Genomic DNA, 23,340 nt, shown 5'->3' on the forward strand with positions numbered 1-23,340 from the left:
GGAATGAGAAGGAGGAGGACTGAGGAAGATGGCTTAGGAGAATGACTGAGAGGGAGGAGGAGGAAGAGGAGGAAGAGGACTGAGGAGGAGGAGGAGAAGGACCCAGGAGGAGAAGGAGGACCCAGGAGGAGGAGGACCCAGGAGGAGAAGGACCCAGGAGGAGGACCCAGGAAAAGGCCCCAGGAGGAGGAGGAGGACTGGGGAGGAGGACTGTTGAGGACTGATGAGGAGAACTGAGGACGAGGAGGAGGAGTAGGAGGAGGACTGAGGAGGGGAGGAGGAAGAGGACTGGGGAGGATCAGGAAGACCCAGGAGGAGGACCCAGGAGGAGGAGGAGGAGGAGGTCCCAGGAGGAGGAGGAGAAGGACCCAGGAGGACTGAGGAAGAGGACTGACGATGACTGAGGAGGAGGACTGAGGAGGATGACTGAGGAGGATGGCTGAGGAGGATGGCTGAGGAGGATGACTGCACTGAGGAGGATGACTGAGAGGGAGGAGGAGGACTCAGGAGGAGGACTCAGGAGGAAGAGGACTCAGGAGGAGGACTTAGGAGAAATGAGAAGGAGGACTGAGGAGAACTGAGGAGAAGGAGGAGGAGGAGGACTGAATAGGAGGATAAGGAGGGGGACTGGGAAAGGACCCAGGAGGAGGAGGAGGAGGACTCAGGAGGATGACTCAGGAGGAGGACTCAGGAGGAGGACTGAGGAGGACTGAGACGGAGGAGGACTGAAGAGTACTGAAGAGTACTGAAGAGGATGGTTGAGGAGGATGACTGAGGAGGATGACTGAGGAGGATGACTGAGGAGGATGACTGAGGAGGATGACTGAGAGGGAGGAGGAGGATCAGGAAGACCCAGGAGGAGGAGGAGGAGGACCCAGAAGGAGGACCTAGGAGGAGGAGGAGAACTGAGGAGGATGACTCAGGAGGAGGAGGACTCAGGAGGAATGAGAAGGAGGAGGACTGAGGAGGATGGCTGAGGAGGATGGATGCGGGGGAGGAGGAGGAAGAGGAGGAAGAGGACTGAGGAGGAGGAGAAGGACTGAGGAGAAGGAGGACCCAGGAGGAGGAGGACCCAGGAGGAGGAGGACTCAGGAGGAGGACCCAGGAAAAGGCCCCAGGAGGAGGAGGAGGACTGGGGAGGAGGACTGTTGAGGACTGATGAGGAGAACTGAGGACGAGGATGAGGAGTAGGAGGAGGACTGAGGAGGGGAGGAGGAAGAGGACTGAGGAGGATCAGGAAGACCCAGGAGGAGGACCCAGGAGGAGGAGGAGGAGGAGGACCCAGGAGGAGGAGGAGGAGGACCCAGGAGGACTGAGGAGGATGACTGACGATGACTGAGGAGGAGGACTGAGGAGGATGACTGAGGAGGATGGCTGAGGAGGATGGCTGAGGAGGATGGCTGAGGAGGATGACTGAGGAGGATGACTGAGAGGGAGGAGGAGGACTCAGGAGGAGGACTCAGGAGGAAGAGGACTCAGGAGGAGGACTTAGGAGAAATGAGAAGGAGGACTGAGGAGAACTGAGGAGGAGGAGGAGGACTGAATAGGAGGAGGAGAAGGAGGGGGACTGGGAAAGGACTGAGGAGTAGGAGGACTGATGAGAAGGATGAGGAGGAGGACTGAGGACCGAGGATGAAGAGGAGGAGGATGAAGAGGAGGAGGAGGACCCAGGAGGAGGAGGACTGAGGAGGAGGACTGAGGAGGATGACTGAGAGGGAAGAGGAGGAGGAGGAGGACTCAGGAGGAGGAGGAGGAGGACTGAGGAGGACTGAGGAGGAGGAGGACTGAATAGGAGGAGGAGGAGAGGGACTGGGGGAGGACTGAGGAGGAGGACGGAGGACTGAGGAGAAGGATGAGGAGGAGGACTGAGAAGGACTGAGGACTGAGGAGGAAGAGGAGGAGGATGAAGAGGAGTTGGAGGACCCAGGAAGAGGACCCAGGAGGAGGACTCAGGAGGAGGATGGAGGACTGAGGAGAAGGATGTGGAGGAGGACTGAGGAGGACTGAGGACTGAGGAGGAAGAGGAGGAGGATGAAGAGGAGGAGGAGGACTGGGGAGGAGGACTGTTGAGGACTGATGAGGAGGACTGAGGACGAGGAGGAGGAGTAAGAGGACTAAAGAGGGGAGGAGGAAGAGGACTGGGGAAGATCAGGAAGACCCAGGGGGAGGAGGAGGAAGAGTAGGAGGAGGAAGCATCTAAATGTTATTTCCATTTTTGTCCGTTTTTGTCCATTTTTGTCCGTTTTTGTCCGCTCTATTTTTTGTCCGTTTTGAAAATATAGGGTACCGAACGGACAAAAAAACATGATCCTCCTATAACAGCAAAAATTGAACATTTTATTTAGCAATTTAGGTGTCCATTAATGTCCGTCTATGTCCACCAATGTCCGCCTATGTCCGTCTATGTCCGCCTATGTCCGCATATGTCCGCCTATGTCCGCCTATGTCCGCCTATGTCCTGTCCTTTTTGGATTCTATGAGACAAGCGGACATAGACGGACGTGACACCCCCCCCCCCCCCCCCCCAATTTGATAATAATTTTGTTTTATGAACCGGGCTAAGTGACAAGAACAATAATATACCACGTGACAATGATAAACTGCCTGAGCTCTTACGCAAAGATTTCTTCATCTGAGGATCTTGGGTTAAGTTCTTTCACAATCTCGCCGATTCGGAAGAAAGGGATTAGGGAACTCTTTAAACTAGGTGAGCGGGTTTAGTGTTAGTCTCAAATTGAGCATTGTCATGAATCCACCTGCACTTACCCGAGAACGGTTTATAGCACTGAAGTTTGGATCATATCTGTGGTTTATTTAGTCAAAGTAACAAAGCATCCAGCATGGATTCGGATATTGCTCGTAAATGCAGTTGGTATATTCTGCTCGCTTGAATTTTAGGATTCTGAACAAGATGATGGGGATAAATTAGACACCAACTTTAAAGTGAAAATAAGGAATATTGAGTAATGCTAGACCATGTTAATAATCATATTTTTAAAAACATTCGTGCAATATTGTCAAAAGAGAAAAACGCTGAAGATTTGGTTTTTCAAACTGTACGTTTTAGTAAAATCTTTAGATCGTACAATAACAAAGATTTGTCTGGAAAAGACTTGAAACCCGTTTGAAAAAAAATTGAAATGATTTTTCATGCTAACTAGTTAAAACAAGCTACATAATAAGTTACGTGCAGATTATTTTCCGTTACATTTCGTTAAAATGGTCAACTGTTGATCAGTGTAAGGTAAACGATTATCAGATTTTTGTTCCATTAGAGTTTAGAAATCAGTCCTTGAGCATCGGCACGGGTTCGGTATTTTTGGCATTCTTGTCAAGTATATAACGTTGGATTCAGGATGTTCCGCGATTCATTTTGAGCAGAACCATGTCGACCTTTGTGGATCAGCGATGTGTAAATTTCTGAAAGAATCATTAATTAATTAATTGAAAGAATAGTATAAAAAGTTTATTTAAATCAGGCACACTCGCAATATAAATATGTTACTGACGTTTCCACTTTCATTACATGTATGTAATCTGGGAATAGTGTCGGACTAGTTGAAACACTCGAGTTAGTTAAATGACATCAAATATAAATAATAAATAATAAATATATAAATATAAATAATAAATATATTAATATAAGGTATATTAACTAAAACTGACTCGGTAGAGGGGGCATAAGAGATCAAGGTAATGATCGTGCCAATAATGTGCCATGGAAATGGAATCTCTCCAATAGCAGACCATCGGATCCATTGGCACCATAAGTACTGTCATCGGTATATAATAATAAACGGCTGCAGATACCACAGTTGGATTCATTAGCGCTACGATATTACTTTCCAATAATAGTATAGTACCCACTTAGGAGAAAATTTCAGGATACCAGTCAGGCTTGTAGAGTTTACCAAACACAGGAGTAACCACCTCCCCACACGTTGCAGTTCATACCATTCCGGCTACATCTCTGAAAGTGTTACATGAGTCATGTCAGCTACATATTTTAAAGATTTGTAGCGTAAAAGACAACTGCAGGAAAGATATGTGATGTATTAGAGACGTTGCATGATTGGACGCAATATATCGACTGGTTTGAACTACCTACTTGAACTATGTATTTGATAAGTTGGCAACTGCTATTTCAGCTATTAAGTCGTTATGTGATGTCATCAAAGTGGACGAAGATGGTTAAAAGTTAAACGAGTTTAAAGTTAAGAATTCACAGATTGAAGAAATTTCACTAAATGGTTACTTAGTAACTAACATTCTTGGCAGATGTGCTACAGCTTGTGGCTCTCTTCGCCAGGGAATCCTCTCCTTCCTCCATTCCACGCAGCTGGAAGTGTATCGATTCTGAAGAGTAGGCTGTTTAGATATTCAGGGAAATAAAGCCAACGGTGCTGTTATCAACAAGTTTTATAGCAACACTAAAGTCTAAATCTATTCGATATCTAATGCAAATCTACAAACCGATGTTGTCGAGATCCTCCAAGTCTGCCGCCTCTCTTTTCACAATTTTTCCTCCCTGAGTCTTCAAGACACACACTGCTGAAAAGTGAACACATCATGTTACGAAGGAAATCGTGAGGCATGCACTTTTTCTTGATTTGACTTTCAATTCTTGTAATGTATTCTCGCACGTTTATTATACTCTTTTCATTTTGTAATCTTTAGTCTTTACATTTTGTAGACCCAGTTCAAAGTGTGAGAACGATTTAAAATTAGGAGAAAGCACGTATCCAGATTTTACTATTTTAGTTCTCAATAATGAAATATCGCTTATCTCTTGAAAATTGCAATAAGATCAGTAACTTATTCAAAAATAATAAAACCCACCGATGACCAGGAAGAGGGCTGAGAACTTGATCATAATGCTGAATAAGAACACATTTTAATTGTACGTAATGTAAATTCTAAAATACATGCTTGATTTCAGGCGCGAGCCGGCTAGCCGATTTTTATCGGCTGGCTAATTAAAAATCGGTTAGCTAAAAACTGAAAGTTGTAAAACAGCCGGTTAAGAAGTCGTAAAACAGAATTTCAAAAATGAAATAGTAATACCCAAAAGTGGGTTAATGGTAAAGTGGACCGTGGACAGTGTCTCTGGCGAGAATTGCGCGATGACTCAGCTCTTTTCTCTGTGGAGCAACATTCAACAAGCATCGATAGCTAGCAAAATGTGAAATTTCGAATTGAAGATTCACTAACTGTGCCGCAGAGGCATGAGGGATAATATATACAATGTATACAATGTATACAAATGGAAGATTATATGATATATCGCATAGGTTCCGTACAGACTCAAATCTGCACCCGTGTCAATATGTTCATTATATGCAAGCCTCTTGATTTATAATCACCGAGTCTAGTAATTGTTTAAGAGAGTTCTCTGGCAGTTACGAAACTCGAGAGACTGTGGGATACTGAAGGGAAAGGAAGCAGTTCTAACGAGCTCTTCTCAAACACAAGGATATAACTTGTGAACTCGGCTAGTATATATGAAACATTTGTCATGGAGTTGTAGAGGGAGTTATGTGCCTCGCCGGGCTAAAGTAGTGGATGACCTTGCTGTACGGCAAGTTAAACAAGGATCTGAAACTACTAGGTTCCGTACAGACTCAACTCTGCACCCGTGTCAATATGTTCATTATATGCAAGCCTCTTGATTTATAATCACCGAGTCTAGTAATTGTTTAAGAGAGTTCTCTGGCAGTTACGAAACTCGAGAGACTGTGGGATACTGAAGGGAAAGGAAGCAGTTCTAACGAGCTCTTCTCAAACACAAGGATATAACTTGTGAACTCGGCTAGTATATATGAAACATTTGTCATGGAGTTGTAGAGGGAGTTATGTGCCTCGCCGGGCTAAAGTAGTGGATGACCTTGCTGTACGGCAAGTTAAACAAGGATCTGAAACTACTAGGTTCCGTACAGACTCAACTCTGCACCCGTGTCAATATGTTCATTATATGCAAGCCTCTTGATTTATAATCACCGAGTCTAGTAATTGTTTAAGAGAGTTCTCTGGCAGTTACGAAACTCGAGAGACTGTGGGATACTGAAGGGAAAGGAAGCAGTTCTAACGAGCTCTTCTCAAACACAAGGATATAACTTGTGAACTCGGCTAGTATATATGAAACATTTGTCATGGAGTTGTAGAGGGAGTTATGTGCCTCGCCGGGCTAAAGTAGTGGATGACCTTGCTGTACGGCAAGTTAAACAAGGATCTGAAACTACTAGGTTCCGTACAGACTCAACTCTGCACCCGTGTCAATATGTTCATTATATGCAAGCCTCTTGATTTATAATCACCGAGTCTAGTAATTGTTTAAGAGAGTTCTCTGGCAGTTACGAAACTCGAGAGACTGTGGGATACTGAAGGGAAAGGAAGCAGTTCTAACGAGCTCTTCTCAAACACAAGGATATAACTTGTGAACTCGGCTAGTATATATGAAACATTTGTCATGGAGTTGTAGAGGGAGTTATGTGCCTCGCCGGGCTAAAGTAGTGGATGACCTTGCTGTACGGCAAGTTAAACAAGGATCTGAAACTACTAGGTTCCGTACAGACTCAACTCTGCACCCGTGTCAATATGTTCATTATATGCAAGCCTCTTGATTTTGAGTCGTTAATTGCACACACGTGTTCTTCGGTATTGACATCTGAGTTGATACCTCAATTGTTATCAATACCATGTCTCACAAGATTATGTCGACTCGATAGCAGTTTATCAATTATCTACTATACCAACAAAATAGCATTATAAAGTAATGCACATGTCAAGGTAATAACAATACTTATATAAGTCATGCGACTGGATAGATTATAAACTGCATTATTCTATCGTATTTTTATTACTATTAGCGCGGGAGACCTAAACTTTACTGGGGTCCCCAGGTAACAGACAACTGTGATCCGAAGTTAAGAATGAGCTCCTGCTCCGATCACACATTATAAATATAAACCTTGGCAAAGAAATTAGACGTCCTTCCTTTCAATTACCAAACTCTCTCCCGCTTGTTATTTGGAGCCTGGACCCATTTTAGCGTTGGTTTATCGATGAGTAAGGCAGCTAACAGGGCTGAAGAAGTAATAGCTATTCTTTTGTAGAGTAGAATCATGCTCTTAAAGTGGAGCTAATGAAGCCAGCTGACTGATCATTTGACGTGAAGCTTAACGGTAACCAGGCCACGGGGCCAAGGCTCATCATTATAGTTAGTTTGATTGATTGGAGCGATTGGGACCATTCAAACAAGTAAATGATGGTGCGGGGAGCTAATGGCTCATTACTAATAGAATTAGAATGATAAGTAATAACAGTAAACGGTCTTGCAGAAGGCAAGATTTGAAGCATAATATCGATTAAGTGCTGTGCCATTCGATCTATGATGAGAAGTTCGTACGGTACGTACTTTAAAAAATTGCTGTACCGTACGTACTAATAAAATTATAAAGTTATAAAGTACGATAAATGGGTTTTCGATGGAAGTCCGACTATCCTGACAAAATGATAACAGGTGCACTTGAAATGGCGCTACGGGCACCTAAACTTATGTCGCCGCATTCTTATTTCCATCATTAGAATAGTATGACTGTACGTACTCCTATTTAATTGAGTATCCTATCTAATTGAGTATCCTCCTATCTTATTGAGTATCCTCCTATCTAATTGAGTATAATTATTGCAGTTATTCAAATTAATTTATTGTCTTAAAAATTGTTTAATTCGACTTTAGCATCACTTGCACCAAAATTTTGGTTTGAAAATTGCATACATACCTGCCAATTTTACAACAATAGAAAAATAAGTGATAAGGTAAAAAACGGACACCATTTTTTCAGAAAAGTTTGAAATCTGAAGATTTCAAACTTAAACAAAAGATCGCTCTGTATATGTGATTTTGATGGATCCAAATAGTGCAACATCTGAAGAATTCATTAGCAATGCCAGCCGTTGCAAAGCTATCCAAATAATATAATATCCTTGTATATAAGGAGGGGGTGCATGTTCAAAGCCCTGCACCTCGAAACATAACAATAACATAGGTCGCCAAAACAAAACGATTCAGCGCTGAAGGCTGATACTTTTTATATCTTTTATATCTTAAAGTGATAACGTCAACAGTGCAGTATCAAATTAATATTAGCCAGGATAAGTATTATGATAAGTATTATAATATCGATAAGCATTATGATAATTTATATTATAATAAGTATAATAATAAATATTGATATTATAATAATGATAATACACAATAACAATTCTTAAAGGGTCATTCAAAACTTACGATTAACCGCATAACATAACCATTAATCACGGTTACTGGATCATGAATCATGATATAACTGGAGGTTCAATCTTGATCGATTTTATAGTACATAGTAGCGGAGAGAAAATGACGTCATCCGACGTGTCAAAACCAGAATTTACAGCGCTCATAACCAATTCCAATGAAATGTCTCGCCACTTAATAAGTTAATAGATATTAAACAGCAAATATAAATTAAAAACAGACCATCTGCGGCATTTCAACTACTCGGTGAGAAAGATGGTTAATAAACTTGACAACTGAAGAACTGATGCCCAGTGGGGAGATGAAGCATAAATACTTAATTAATTAATTACGTGTTTATTTCTCAGTAAAGAACTGTTACGAGATCAAATGTAGCATCTTACTCGACTGAAATGTCATTAAAAATAAAGTGTCCAGGTTACAGTAACGTATGAATAAAAGATGGACGATTAGCTCACAGAGGTTTGGTATTTTGAATTACTAAACAAATGCCCAAGGCACGAGCATAATTATTACACTTCAGAATACCAAACTTCCATAAGCAGTGCTCGCGGTTATTTATATTGCTATAAGTATAATTCTTCTCGACCTGGCAACACAAAAGAAAACTGAATGTTTGATGTTGCTAGAAATTTACGGTCACGAATGATACCCATAAATATTAACACGCGGGTCAGTAACCTGTAAAGTGTAAAGCTAAAAGGTTAGGAATTGTCTCACATTGGTAATGGTTAGATAAAGGTTTCATGACGTTCCATTGCAAGCTTTTGATATAAAATAGTCTAACACATAGTAAATTAAAAAAATTAAGTTTAATACTTTAATGTTTAACATGTGATATGTAACATAATTTACAAGCTACCCTTAGGCTTAAGTTAAAGCATCCCTAATATAAATGCCTTTTATATTTCATTACCTGTGTCAACTGTCAAACAACAAACGAGCGCAAGCCCGGTAACTTTTAAAATTTTAGTGAGTGGCACTTCAAATGGTGGTAAAGCGATATAAATCATTTGCTTCACGCTATATCGCAGCCATTCGGCCATATCCAGGGCGTACCAAAGGGAATGAATTGTCTAACCAATAACTGAAACTCTAACTCGCATGACGTAACTAATTGCACCCACTACTCTAACTCAGTACTACTACTCATAAAGCAGCTACATGACAGAGCAGGGATAAATATTATTTATTAACTAAAAGTTTACTGGGCCGGGCCGCGCTCAGCCTGTCATTCCGCCTAATCTCTATTATGTTAATGAACATAATAGCCTGGGGTCCCCAGGGAACTAAAAGTCTACATAACAAGGACTAAAACAAGCTATAATTTTGTTACAAAAAAAATTTTTGTATATAACTGTTTAGTGTTTACATGTTTAGTATTTGTCTCACCACTTGCACATTGCAAGTTGCAACCTTGGCTAGTTTTCAGCTACAGTAGCCCTTACTGGGCGGCGCTCAGTTAAGTAGCTGTCCGCTGTCATTCTGCCGCACGTGTCAGCCGTCAGGCCAAGCAACGTTTGGCAATTTAGTATTAGTGATTAGACACTAGTTCTAGTACTAGTAGCTATAGCTGTGCTACTGCTAGTAGCTCTCACAGTATTAAAGCAAATCAGAGGGCTTTGCGCCTTGACGAGGACGTGTGATATAATTATGAATTATGTTAATGGACGATAGTGATACCCGTATAATATGTATGTTAACATCGTTTATAAATAATATTTATTTGAAAAACATTTATTTAACGCGATCGGTCGATGATATGAGTTGCGAAGCAACTCCAAACTCGACGCGCGCGTTAGCAGTTAGTTGTTAGTACATCTAGTAGGTTTTAATTTGATACATGTTACGTATCACAAATATCAGAGATATTCCGCCTTCGGCGACGCGCGCTTCGCGCGCGAAAAGTGGCATGCAACGTATGTCAAGTTTCAATACAACATGATGTATATTATAAATATTATACTTATAGTTAGCTAGTTAGTAGTTATACTTATAGTTATATAACTAATACTATATCCAATATAATATTCATAGCATAAACCTAAAATAATTATGTCATGCAGCTTAAGTTATTTCAACAGCACATATAATGCAATTATTAACTTTACGACTGATCTTTTTATGCTCTTTTGTGTTCTGGCGTTTATGATTATCATATTCATCGAACATTTTGTAGGGCCGCGGCGCTCAGCCTGTCATTCCGCCAAATCTCTATGTTTATGAATATTATAGCCTGGGGTCCCCAGGTAACGAAAATTATATTACGGTTAGAACCGGACCGATGCGCTCGATCCACTCGAAATCGCAGGTTATTAATATTATAAATATACCTGTTCGTACGGACATCCAACATCACTATCAGGCTTAATTTGTGTCCATAAAAGATATGGCGGAATGACAAGCTGAGCGCCGCCCAAGGCAATATGATTATGAATAAGATCGTAGGGTTGAGGGTACGTTCCCCGAAATTTGAAATTGGAAATGAAAGTCTTGACAGATAAACGTGGATCTGAAAAATGGCAGAATTTTTATGATGTTAAATGATGTAAATGTGAAATTTAATATTCCTTTAAGTTTAACTTAAAGCGCTCGTCTTTTTATGTGGGTTATAGCTATTACTATTAGAACTAGGGTTTTACGAAATATCTTAATCCTACCCAGTACCCATAACCTAAATCTAATAAATATGAAATTTTAAATTTCACAAAGTCTTATTTTGTCAAATGAAAATCTCCCATTTTGTAATAAGGGTGTACACGCATTTATAATAGTGAGAGCTGCGTTATCACTGATTGGACGTTCTTTTAATTTGTCAATTTGTGTCTGCTAATCTTGTTCATTGATGTACAATTGACTGAGACTCTGTTAAATGAAGTAAATGTTAAAATTTACGGAAAATTCATTACAATTACAATAATATTTTCATGTTCCAACAAACGTCTGTGATTACAATTATAAAAGTAATAGAAAAATATTAGGCGTTATTAATAGAAAAGTGACTGATTAGTAATAATTGTCAGTTATTGACTAAAAGCAAGAATTAGACCCGTCACATAAATCAATTTCCAGACTCTGCATTACTTAAGAGTCCTCGTGAAATATATGGATCAAAAAATGATCGCTCTGAAATCCAGTCCTAGTTTTAAACATTCTACTTCTAGTCGGAATATGCTAGAAAATTTATTAGCATGGAATCTTCTGCATTCTGGAGATCCTAAATATATGCTATCATAGAGACGACAAAGGACACCACAATAGGATGTCTTGGTTATAATTGAGGAAGAAATCGTTTAGCAGTAATTAAATTAGTGAATCTAATTAGAGGTCTTTCTCGAAATAATTTGCATTCCCATCTTAAATATTAATCTTGTTCGTAACTTGTTAACACAACCTAAATAATCGACAGAAGAATGCTACATCGTATCAAATGATTTGCATTCAATACGGCAGTCTACCATACGGACGTTAAGCAACTGATACGCGGCACTAACAAGATCAAACACGGCCTCTAAGTAAGTACTAACATAATGAATCAACGATCTCTGTTGAACAATAAATCATACGCATAACGCACCATACCAACAGATATGCATCATATTCTAATTTCTGAGAATACGTTTATATAACTATAAGCAATTCAATTTTCAAGCGAAAAAATCTGAATCGTTAAGTGAAACGTTTTCGTGACAACTTTTTTTAAATAACTTAAATCTAAACTAAAATAAACAAAAATTCTTTAAAAATAAAATATCGAAAATAAAAATCAAATTTTAAACTTTAAAACCCAACTGCTAAGACATCACACAGTCCCAGCGGTTTACTATCATCTAACTCAAACATCATGCTATCCCTAAATACCATCTCAACACTTGGGATCCGCACACGCATCCAACTGGTTGTAGCTTTGTAGAAATGAGAATTGTCTCAAATTTATAGCGGCCGATGAAGGCGTTGAATGGCGCTGCGGCGCGGTTGGTAAATGAATTCAACTATTAAGCGCAATGATCATCATTCGTGATGAACTTGGTAACAAGGCGTAACCGTGAGAGCAGACATTTAACTAAATATCTGCGACTATTTGGCTACTTTAATGCTGCTGCGTTGGTAGGGTGGATTTATTGACTAAACAGCAGTTAAATCAACGCATTTTAAGACAAATCAGGATTCGTATCTGATACTGATCTCCATGAAGGGCAATTGAATAGCTCAAATATCTGAATTACCAGCTCAATTATCTAAACGCCGCTGTGAATCAGACTATCGTGTGCTCAAATCAGTAGGTTATCTTAATACCATAATCTCCTAATAGTAATAAATAAGACTATAGTGCTGTCTAATGAAATTGGCCCCTACGGAACAGCTCCACCAATTAAAATACATACAAAATGAGAAGAGGGTGTGTCAGAAGCTCACTAACGATACCATTATAGAGGACATGTTTGCGGAGTATAGTAGACTCTAGATTAGGTAACAAATGGGCACATGTTCTGTAGTATCAACACTACCCTCCAGTTAACGACAAAATCAGAGAAGGATCCCGACCATTTGAGGTTCCAGCCCAATTTGCCCCCCCCCCCCCTCCCCAAAACAAGTACATATTATACTATTGTAATTGCATGGCCCAATGGCCGCACCACCCACAGTATGATTATAGATTCGTCCGGCTGATACGTAAGAATAGCGACAGATGCAAATATATTTGTATATTATTAATATAACGATCATAATATGTCATGGAGAGGCTTGAGATGGCGGAATCCGAACTTATAAGTCAGATAACAAATACAGACAAGCCCGAGTTAACCTGTGAGAGTCTCAGTATTACCCACTTAGTTCTTCAATTGATCACTAGATTTGCTGTTCAATGGTTCGCGTGACGCATTTAAATTGCATCATACCTTTTGTCGGTATACATGTATGGATTGAGTATGATTCTTAGGGAGCTGTTATAGTGGCAGATATATATCCCGGTAATTGCCATCAGTAGTCGAGATGATATTAAGATCTGTACACGGATTGGACAGATACTGGAAGTACGTGACTAATCTCAGTAGTTTTTCTCCCTCTACAACCTACTCCAGGAGGGTAATTAGAGGGTTTAGAAAGTTGGGAACTGCTCACTGTCACGTTTGTAACAAGCTACTCCCCCGGCTACTACCATTGTCTTGTTCACTAGCTAGGGATGCGTTCTGTACAGCGTTACTCAATAGTCCTATTCTCTCGTATTCGTGAATGCTCTCCGCGTCGGAGGGTGGAGGTTGGGTGTGGTCGGATGATTGCGGAGGAGGTGAGGATGTGTTAGTAGGAGGATCTGGCCCCGGACTTGATCTGTTGTCTGTTTCTACCTCTACTTCCATACTGAAACATAAACCTAGTTATTGAGGGGGCTACTGAGCAAGAACATTATATAAACTACAAATGAGAATTTTTAGTGTCATATTGACAAGGATTGATCCACAGCCAACAAGTGAACACCAGGATAAAGAAAGACAAGGATGTAGGGTAACCTTGAAGTAGGTGGAGGTCTGATATCAGTGCGAGGGGGTGGTGTAGGACCCCTAGGTCCCCCATGAGCTGGCTCTATACTGGCTATAGAGTACCCTGGCTCGGCTGACTGTGTGTGCCCAGGGTGACTATCCATACTGTTACCAGCCGAGTAACCTGGAGAATCTCGCTGTACGGGTGTGAAGAATTGGTCTGATTGAGTCATTCTCCGAGATGGTGGCTGGTGAAGTTCTGAAATGAGGATATTTATAAGTTTATCAACAGCTTCAGCTAGTTTACTATTCTATTTAACAGGAATAATTTCGGACATACTGCAGTTAATCATGATATTTACAAGCAAAGATAATCTATAAACTGTTAACTGACCTATTTCTGCCTGGTAAGCAGGCGGAGGTTCATCCTCCACTGTGTCCCTCTGTGGCATGAGATAGGGCATTGCCGGCCCAATCTGCCCCATCAACTGCTGGGTCAGCATCTGCTGGCCCATTAGATGCTGGGCTTGGTTCCAATCAAACTGCATCTGCAATAAATGGGAACTTATAACGCTCTAAAAATATGGAGAAGAACTAATAAGAATCAACTAATTTGAAAAGCAGCGGGCTTCGTCCAAATTGACAATACCAGGTGGTTTCCAGTAGGCTAGATAGCAAATAAAAAGCACATTAAAAATCTGTGTTGAAGTTTTTCAGAAAAGAAGACCCATCAATTGGTCACAGTAAAAAAGTTTGGGGATCATCGCCATGTTCAACACTCGGAATCCAAACGCGATCGAACGAATGGTAACTGATTTTCGTTACCATGACGATACTTAAATTAATGATATTGGAAATATAGGCGATGATCCTTCCTAGTTTAAAAGCCCGCTTTACAAGACTCAGCAAGAAAATAAAGATAAAGCTTATTAACCCTGCCCCCGTTAATCTAGTGTTTGGTGATAATAAAGCATTATTACAGCGTAGCCCCAATAGAGTGTAGCTGAAGATAGTCAATCACACATGCTTGCGAGCTAGGTACCTTGAGGCCAGGTCCAGGAGTTGCAACTAAAACAGGCCTCTTATGCACATATCCTCGGAAGGCGGGGTTCTGCAAAAAGATACAGTCAGACCTCTATGCGAATTAAATACAGGTCTGACTGTTCTCTCGCGGGGATTAAAATTTTAATTCAAATATCAGAAATTTTCAGATCTCCTTCCCAACTAGCACTACGAATTATGACGGAGTTATCTGCACTGTTACCATAGTAACAGTGTAGTTACCATAGTAACAGTGTAGTTACCATAGTAACAGTGTAGTTACCATAGTAACAGTGTAGTTACCATAGTAACAGTGTAGTTACCATAGTAACAGTATAGTTACCATAGTAACAGTGCAGTTACCATAGTAACAGTGCAGTTACCATAGTAACAGTGCAGTTACCATAGCAACAGTGCAGTTACCATAGTAACAGTGCTGCTAATATCTCACCTGTTCCTCCACATAGTGAGGTGTCATGACAGTGTTGGGTGTGTTAGGCATATCGCCATAGATCTGTTCTTGGTAGGTCAGAGGGTACATGGCCGGGACGTCCTCCTACGAGGGGTAATTTAGTAGTTAGTATCAATTATGGTTTAATTTCTAAAGTTAATGTAAGTTATACCCTCTTTAAAAGTTGAATTTTGAAACTGGCAATACAATGAAATTGAGCGTAATACTAATATACACTATACAGAGTGTTTCAAGACGTGTGTCCAAATTTAAAATTATAACTTTTTATTTTATGAAGGAGCAACCTAATATACCTTTGTTCTTTTCCTCTTCTTGAGTACGAAGTGTACGATAGCTGCCACTACTATGATAAGTATCAATGCGCAGCACACTATAATTATAATCTTCTTAACGTCGAATGGCTTTGCTGCATCAATTGTGGCGCCACTGTCTGGGTCTTGGGGGTTGTAATCTGAGAGGTCAACTTAAGTAACCAATTAATTAAATTAGGTGTTCAATAATGACGCTACTTTAGAGGAACAAGTATTTTTACTGTTAACAGAGTAACTATTACCTGTAATAGCGACTTCGATATCACGACTACTCTTTGGGAGACCCACATTGTTGCTGACTTCGCAGTAATATCTTCCAGCATCTGCAGGAACTATCCGGATCAGTTTCAACTCTCCTGATAATAATTAATTGATTAATTAATTAATTAATTAATTAAACAATATGGAAGTTTAAAAACATATAATAATAAAATGCAATTAGAGAAACAAAAATATCTTTGATTTTGTTTCAGGAACTCCACCATCCACCGCCATTTTGAATTTCAGTAGTTCAAGTTTTGCGGTTGATGACAAACATTTCCCCTCCCACGAATATTAGCAATTCGTGTGAAAGAATGTTCTAACTTACTAGGATAGGAACTGTTACCATGGTTACTAACCTGAGTTCTGGTCGATTCTTGCACTCTCAGGAAGAGGACTACCGTTCTTTAACTTCCAGGTTACTGTAGGTTTGGGGTGACCATCACTCAAACATGTCAGAGTCACATCTTCACCTGGTCAAGATATCAGTTACCATGATATCAGTTACCATGATATCAGTTACCATGATATCAGTTACCATGATATCAGTTACCATGATATCAGTTACCATGATATCAGTTACATATACCATGATATCAGTTACCATGATATCAGTTACCATGATATCAGTTACCATGATATCAGTTACCATGATATCAGTTACCATGATATCAGTTACCATGATATCAGTTACCATGATATCAGTTACCATGATATCAGTTACCATGATATCAGTTACCATGATATCAGTTACTATGATATCAGTTACCATGATATCAGTTACCATGATATCAGTTACCATGATATCAGTTACCATGATATCAGTTACCATGATATCAGTTACCATGATATCAGTTACCATGATATCAGTTACCATGATATCAGTTACCATGATATCAGTTACCATGATATCAGTTACCATGATATCAGTTACCATGATATCAGTTACCATGATATCAGTTACCATGATATCAGTTACCATGATATCAGTTACCATGATATCAGTTACCATGATATCAGGTACCATGATATCAGTTACCATGATATCAGTTACCATGATATCAGTTACCATGATATCAGTTACCATGATATCAGTTACCATGACGACTGGAACACAGTGCGCGGCGTATATCAGATGAGTGGTCCGTAAATTATAGTTTTCAGTGGAATACGTTATCCGAATACAATCTTCTTTCATATTTGTAGTTTTTCTCGCCTCTATGAGCAATTCTGGGGTTTTGGTCTTACCTCGGGGCACAGTTACATTTCTAGGACCGACTCTGGTTACGGTGGGGCTCACCAAAACTGTCAGATCTGCTTCAACGTCAACATTTCCTGCTTCACCCTGTTAATTATACTGTTTTATCTCATTGACACCTATTCAAACATATTATTGAAACATATTGAAACATATTATTACTGCCGTAATAATTATACTTGCAGTATAATTATTGCATTATAATATTATTATAATTATTACTGATAATAGCGTAATAACCTCTTTAAACTATTTCAAATTATACAAGGTAGCCCAGAAGTAACTACCCACACGCAACCCTTTAATAACTCACGTAATTCTCATCAGAATTGCTTACAAATTTCAGAGAATAGCTTAATAGAGATATGGGTCAAACTTAGATTTTCTGAAAATTTCGCCACCATAAAGTGAGAACGTTTTGGGTTAGGAACTCCAAAGTTTCCAGACACATTTGGTTTGATAATTAAAGTGCTTTTAAGTTGTATTGGTTGTGTACAACTAAGCTGAGTTATGACCCTTTTAAGATCTTTCGGAAACGTGATCTCGGCACTTAATCAATGATTTCGTCACCCAATCACTCAATCAGTGATCTCATCGGGAGCTATTCACTAGCGGGCAAAATAAGCCTCATCAGGACGGTGCCTTAAAAACATCAGCAGGTGCGGGATCACCAAATTGTCTATTAACTCTAGTGCTCAGAATACACACTGAGATCAATATGAATTGAGCTTATTCTTCATAAAGTTTCAGACTTTACTATTATAATAATATTATAATAGTGAAGGCTGAAACTTTATGAAGAATAAGCTCAATTCATATTATGATAATAATCTGCTTCTGGTAAAGATATAATACACAAATTCTAATATCCTCTCTCTTTTTGTTCAAAATGGTACAATTGGCTGAGTTTTCGTGATGTCTCCAGCAGATCAGGTCAGGACCACTGGATTACCTCACAGACTCACCACTAACTACACCCACGCACTAACACTAACTAAGTGTATTCTCTAGACTTTTAATCGAAGATTATTCTTGATTTGTACGGACTATCAAGTTAATAAGCGATGGAAGACTAAGACAATTAATATTGGAATTTAGGAACTCATTTAATATTTTAATTAAAGTGTTGTCTGGCTGCAGTACGCCAGTACTATCATGGTGATACGATCAACATGATTTCGTGTGAAGGTTTTATAACGATGCGCAGAGTGCAGGAGGAGCGCGGGATCATGAATTTATTGATTTCATGCAAAGGATAAGCACCTCTCCTCTGATAAGGCTACCTCTCCCGGAAATAAAACAAGAGGTGAATATTTATTACAATTGATTACTATTGGTTACTATGGTTACTATGGTTGCTATTGGTTACTATGGTTACCTTGAGACTGCAGATGTACGTTCCTGCATCCATGTAACTGTCGACCCGGAGCCTCAGTATAGTTCCATCCTCCACAATCTTTGCTGAGCTCGCAATCTGGCTGCTGCGGGTTATATATGCTTTCACAAATAGTATATTGTTTAATTACAACACTACAAATCTATCAAATTTATTGAGGACGTTACAGAAGGAATTAATTAAATGTAGTTTGAGGAGTCCTCACTCTCCTCACGTCCAATAATGGCGTTTCTCTTGTCGCTAATATATTATACAATAAAGCAATAATATAAACAGAAAGAGGCTATATCATATGCATGAAGCATTACGTAGGGTAAAAAGTGTTCTTAAAAGACCATAATATTGCATAACTACCAAATTCATGGTAATGTAATAAAAGTTCTGGAGACATACCTATTGCAGGCAATAGTTCTACCCCCACACGGCCAGACCCCAGGCTTAATTGCAGTTCGATATTATATAGAGATATCTTGTTATCTGGTGTCTACAAGCTAGGGATTACTTCACAGTTTACCTGCTAACTCGTTTTTGCAACTTGCAGATATCCCGTACTACGCAATAATAACAAAATACTATTTAGAGCACTCATTAGCTGCACAAGATCCAATATAAACGAACTATGGTAACTATGGTAACTAGTAGTGTAACTATGGTAACTAGTAGTGTAACTATGGTAACTAGTAGTGTTACTATGGTAACTAGTAGTGTAAGTATGGTAACTAGTAGTGTAACTATGGTAACTAGTAGTGTAACTATGGTAACTAGTAGTGTAACTATGGTAACTAGTAGTGTAACTATGGTAACTAGTAGTGTAACTATGGTAACTAGTAGTGTAACTATGGTAACTAGTAGTGTTACTATGGTAACTAGTAGCGTAACTATGGTAACTAGTAGTGTAACTATGGTAACTAGTAGTGTAACTATGGTAACTAGTAGTGTAACTATGGTAACTAGTAGTGTAACTATGGTAACTAGTAGTGTAACTATGGTAACTAGTAGTGTAACTATGGTAACTAGTAGTGTAACTATGGTAACTAGTAGTGTACTATGGTAACTAGTAGTGTACTATGGTAACTAGTAGTGTAAGTATGGTAACTAGTAGTGTAACTATGGTAACTAGTAGTGTAACTATGGTAACTAGTAGTGTAAGTATGGTAACTAGTAGTGTAACTATGGTAACTAGTAGTGTAACTATACAACTATGGTAACTAGTAGTGTAACTTTAACGGTAACTAACCTGAGTCTGCTCCAGGATGGAGTAGCAGCCCCCTCACTCTCACACATCAGATCCACCTCAACTACTGCGTTACTCTCCGTCAGAGTGACGGTCCTGTCCTGGGGCAGTGTTCTGAACCGGGCTAGTGGGGGACAGTTGTCGTAGGGGGACCTCCAGGTGCGCTCACTCCCACACTGGTCCACTGTGGTACACACCCGCTCCCGGTCAGAGCCGGAGCTGCACCAGCCACAGTACGGGAATGCAGACTGAGGATGTGGAGGAGTTATGTTTACAGTACGGGAATGCAGACTGAGGATGTGGAGGAGTTATGTTTACAGTACGGGAATGCAGACTGAGGATGTGGAGGAGTTATGTTTACAGTACGGGAATGCAGACTGAGGATGTGGAGGAGTTATGTTTACAGTACGGGAATGCAGACTGAGGATGTGGAGGAGTTATGTTTACAGTACGGGAATGCAGACTGAGGATGTGGAGGAGTTATGTTTACAGTACGGGAATGCAGACTGAGGATGTGGAGGAGTAAGCAGTTACATCACTGCTTATAATGTGATAACATTATTTTCACAACTTTGAGTTGTGAAAATAGTTTTATCCAACGAGTTTGACGAGTTGGATAAAACGAGTTATATCCCGAGGTTTGACCGAGGGATATAACTCATGTTATCATATTATAAGCAGTGATGTAAATGCATTCTCTGATGATCTACGAAATGATGTTAGCGAATGCAGCATTTACATCGGAAATTAACGACCGATAATATTACTACATAGAACATTCCAGAGTCAAACTTTCTAGAGGACACATCCTTATCTCTTAAAATTGTTACAGGTCGCTGAGATGTTGCTAATTATTTTAAATTGGTCAAATAAGCTCAGTGAAGCTCACACTCACACAAAACTTGCCAGAAATGGTTGACTACTTGTTATTGACATTCTGTAAAATTTTGAAGCAAAAATATTTATCAGAACATAAGTTATACCACTTTCTGTTTTTAAAATAATTAGCAACATCTCAGCGACTAAGGATGGACCAGGGAGATAACAATAGTTATCTCCCTCCCAGTTATTGCACCCCTATTTAATGCATTCTATTAGCGTAAACAAGAGTGAGATAACAACTTTTACATTATGGACAGTTACACACTGATCATGAGAGAATTATGTTTACAGTACGGGAATGCAGACTGAGGATGTGGAGGAGTTATGTTTTACAGTACGGGAATGCAGACTGAGGATGTGGAGGAGTTATGTTTACAGTACGGGAATGCAGACTGAGGATGTGGAGGAGTTATGTTTACAGTACGGGAATGCAGACTGAGGATGTGGAGGAGTTATGTTTACAGTACGGGAATGCAGACTGAGGATGTGGAGGAGTTATGTTTACAGTACGGGAATGCAGACTGAGGATGTGGAGGAGTTATGTTTACAGTACGGGAATGCAGACTGAGGATGTGGAGGAGTTATGTTTACAGTACGGGAATGCAGACTGAGGATGTGGAGGAGTTATGTTTACAGTACGGGAATGCAGACTGAGGATGTGGAGGAGTTATGTTTACAGTACGGGAATGCAGACTGAGGATGTGGAGGAGTTATGTTTACAGTACGGGAATGCAGACTGAGGATGTGGAGGAGTTATGTTTACAGTACGGGAATGCAGACTGAGGATGTGGAGGAGTTATGTTTACAGTACGGGAATGCAGACTGAGGATGTGGAGGAGTTATGTTTTACAGTACGGGAATGCAGACTGAGGATGTGGAGGAGTTATGTTGGAGGAGTTATGTTGTATATTATATATTATATATCATACACTGTATCGTGTTTTACAGTAACAAATACAGTCTCTTCCGTAGAAACATTTGAAAATGCGAATAGACAATAAGTGTGATGTTGTGTGATATTGTGTGATGCTGTGTTATGTTGTGTGATGTTGTGTGATGTTGTGTGATGTTGTGTGATGTTGTGTGATGTTGTGTGATGTTGTGCACCCCATTGGAAGATATACCGCCAGAACGGGACAAACACATAGTGTTTCAAAACTCGTATTATAATTTGAAACTTTAATTCTTTAATTTTTGAGGAACTCGATAAGTTTTAATAGGCTTAATTTATTGGCGTATCTTATTGACAGTAATGGAATCAATCAGACGGCAACATGACGCTGCTGTCACTAACAAAGCTCTTTTGTAACTGGCATGACTCTTTATTGCAAAAAATGCCCCAATTTGGTTGAAAACGAAGCGATGCAACCCAAGATTATCAGACAAAAATTAGTGTTTTGTGAGAGCTTAAATATGTTGTCAAGCGACAAGAACATTTGTCTAGGAAGTGTGGCTTGATTTGTGAAATGGGGGGGGGGGGGGGGGGGGGGGGGAAGGGGGTTTCTAAGGTAACTAGAGGGGGTTACTAGAGGGGTTACTAAGGTTACTAGAGGGGGTTACTAGAGGGGTTACTAAGGTAACTAGAGGGGGTTACTAGAGGGGTTACTAAGGTTACTAGAGGGGGTTACTAGAGGGGTTACCAAGGTAACTAGAGGGGGAAACTAGAGGGGTTACTAAGGTTACTAGAGGGGGTTACTAGAGGGGTTACTAAGGTTACTAGGGTTATTAAGACTCCATACCTGACAAGACTGACAGGTAGGGGGGAGGCAGGGACAAAAGGAAATCGCAGCATGTACGGAATCGCGATTTTTCCCATTATTTGCGACAAATTTTATGTATAGTTTAATATACCGCGAAATTTAATTCGCGGTATCGCGATTTTTGGCCAAAATAACCGTGAAATCCTTTTGTCCCTGGGGGGAGGGGGTTACTAAGGTAACTAGAGGGGTTACTAGAGGGGTTAATTAGGTTACTAGGGTTATTAAGACTCCATACCTGACAAGACTGACAGGTAGGGGGGAGGGGGTTACTAAGGTAACTAGAGGGGTTACTAGAGGGGTTACTAAGGTTACTAGGGTTATTAAGACTCCATACCTGACAAGACTGACAGGTAGGGGGGAGGGGGTTACTAAGGTAACTAGAGGGGTTACTAGAGGGGTTAATTAGGTTACTAGGGTTATTAAGACTCCATACCTGACAAGACTGACAGGTAGGGGGGAGGGGGTTACTAAGGTAACTAGAGGGGTTACTAGAGGGGTTACTAAGGTTACTAGGGTTATTAAGACTCCATACCTGACAAGACTGACAGGTAGGGGGGAGGGGGTTACTAAGGTAACTAGAGGGGTTACTAGAGGGGTTACTAAGGTTACTAGGGTTATTAAGACTCCATACCTGACAAGACTGACAGGTAGTGTAATGTCCACACTCCATTCTGAGGGGAGCGAAGCCGACCCAATCATTAGACATGAGGTACACTTGAGTGGGGTCGTCTTCAGGAGCACTGAGCTCCACCACCGGGCCACTGTGCTGCATCCTGAGGATCCTGTGTCTCACTGTACCACCATAGTTCTCCTACAGGGTGCGGGAGTTAACACGTTGGTTATGGTGAGAAGATTAAAAAGGAGCTAGGGAGGCCCTCAAGTGCGAGTTATTATAATCCAGCAACTTATGCTATGTTTACTTCAAGACATATTTCAATCCATCATGTCC

At 40.2% G+C, this 23,340-nt stretch overlaps 2 protein-coding genes across 3 annotated transcripts in view; one reads left to right on the forward strand and one right to left on the reverse strand.

Moving 5' to 3' along the window:
* The first annotated feature begins 11,639 nt into the window (after positions 1-11,639).
* The window catches only part of LOC134826208 (uncharacterized), a 76,569-nt gene continuing 64,868 nt past the window's right edge, over positions 11,640-23,340 (forward strand). Inside the window, exon 1 of the mRNA XM_063838495.1 lies at positions 11,640-11,643. The gene's annotated coding sequence lies outside the window, so the exon portion shown is untranslated. The remainder of the gene's footprint in view (positions 11,644-23,340) is intronic.
* The window catches only part of LOC134826206 (semaphorin-4A-like), a 33,406-nt gene continuing 22,943 nt past the window's right edge, over positions 12,878-23,340 (reverse strand). For both annotated transcript variants that reach the window (XM_063838493.1, XM_063838494.1), the window contains exons 12-22: positions 23,023-23,202; positions 19,753-19,997; positions 18,498-18,600; positions 17,110-17,206; positions 16,221-16,334; positions 15,843-15,956; positions 15,583-15,740; positions 15,269-15,373; positions 14,171-14,324; positions 13,807-14,035; positions 12,878-13,657 (exon numbers count right to left, since the gene is read on the reverse strand). In XM_063838493.1, coding sequence (XP_063694563.1) covers positions 13,423-13,657; positions 13,807-14,035; positions 14,171-14,324; positions 15,269-15,373; positions 15,583-15,740; positions 15,843-15,956; positions 16,221-16,334; positions 17,110-17,206; positions 18,498-18,600; positions 19,753-19,997; positions 23,023-23,202 — 1,734 coding nt within the window. In that variant the 3' untranslated portion in view covers positions 12,878-13,422. The remainder of the gene's footprint in view (positions 13,658-13,806; positions 14,036-14,170; positions 14,325-15,268; positions 15,374-15,582; positions 15,741-15,842; positions 15,957-16,220; positions 16,335-17,109; positions 17,207-18,497; positions 18,601-19,752; positions 19,998-23,022; positions 23,203-23,340) is intronic.

Source organism: Bolinopsis microptera, chromosome 2 (genome assembly GCF_026151205.1).
Source record: "Bolinopsis microptera isolate Bmic1 chromosome 2, MBARI_Bmic_1.0, whole genome shotgun sequence".
NCBI classification, from domain to species: Eukaryota; Metazoa; Ctenophora; class Tentaculata; order Lobata; family Bolinopsidae; genus Bolinopsis; species Bolinopsis microptera.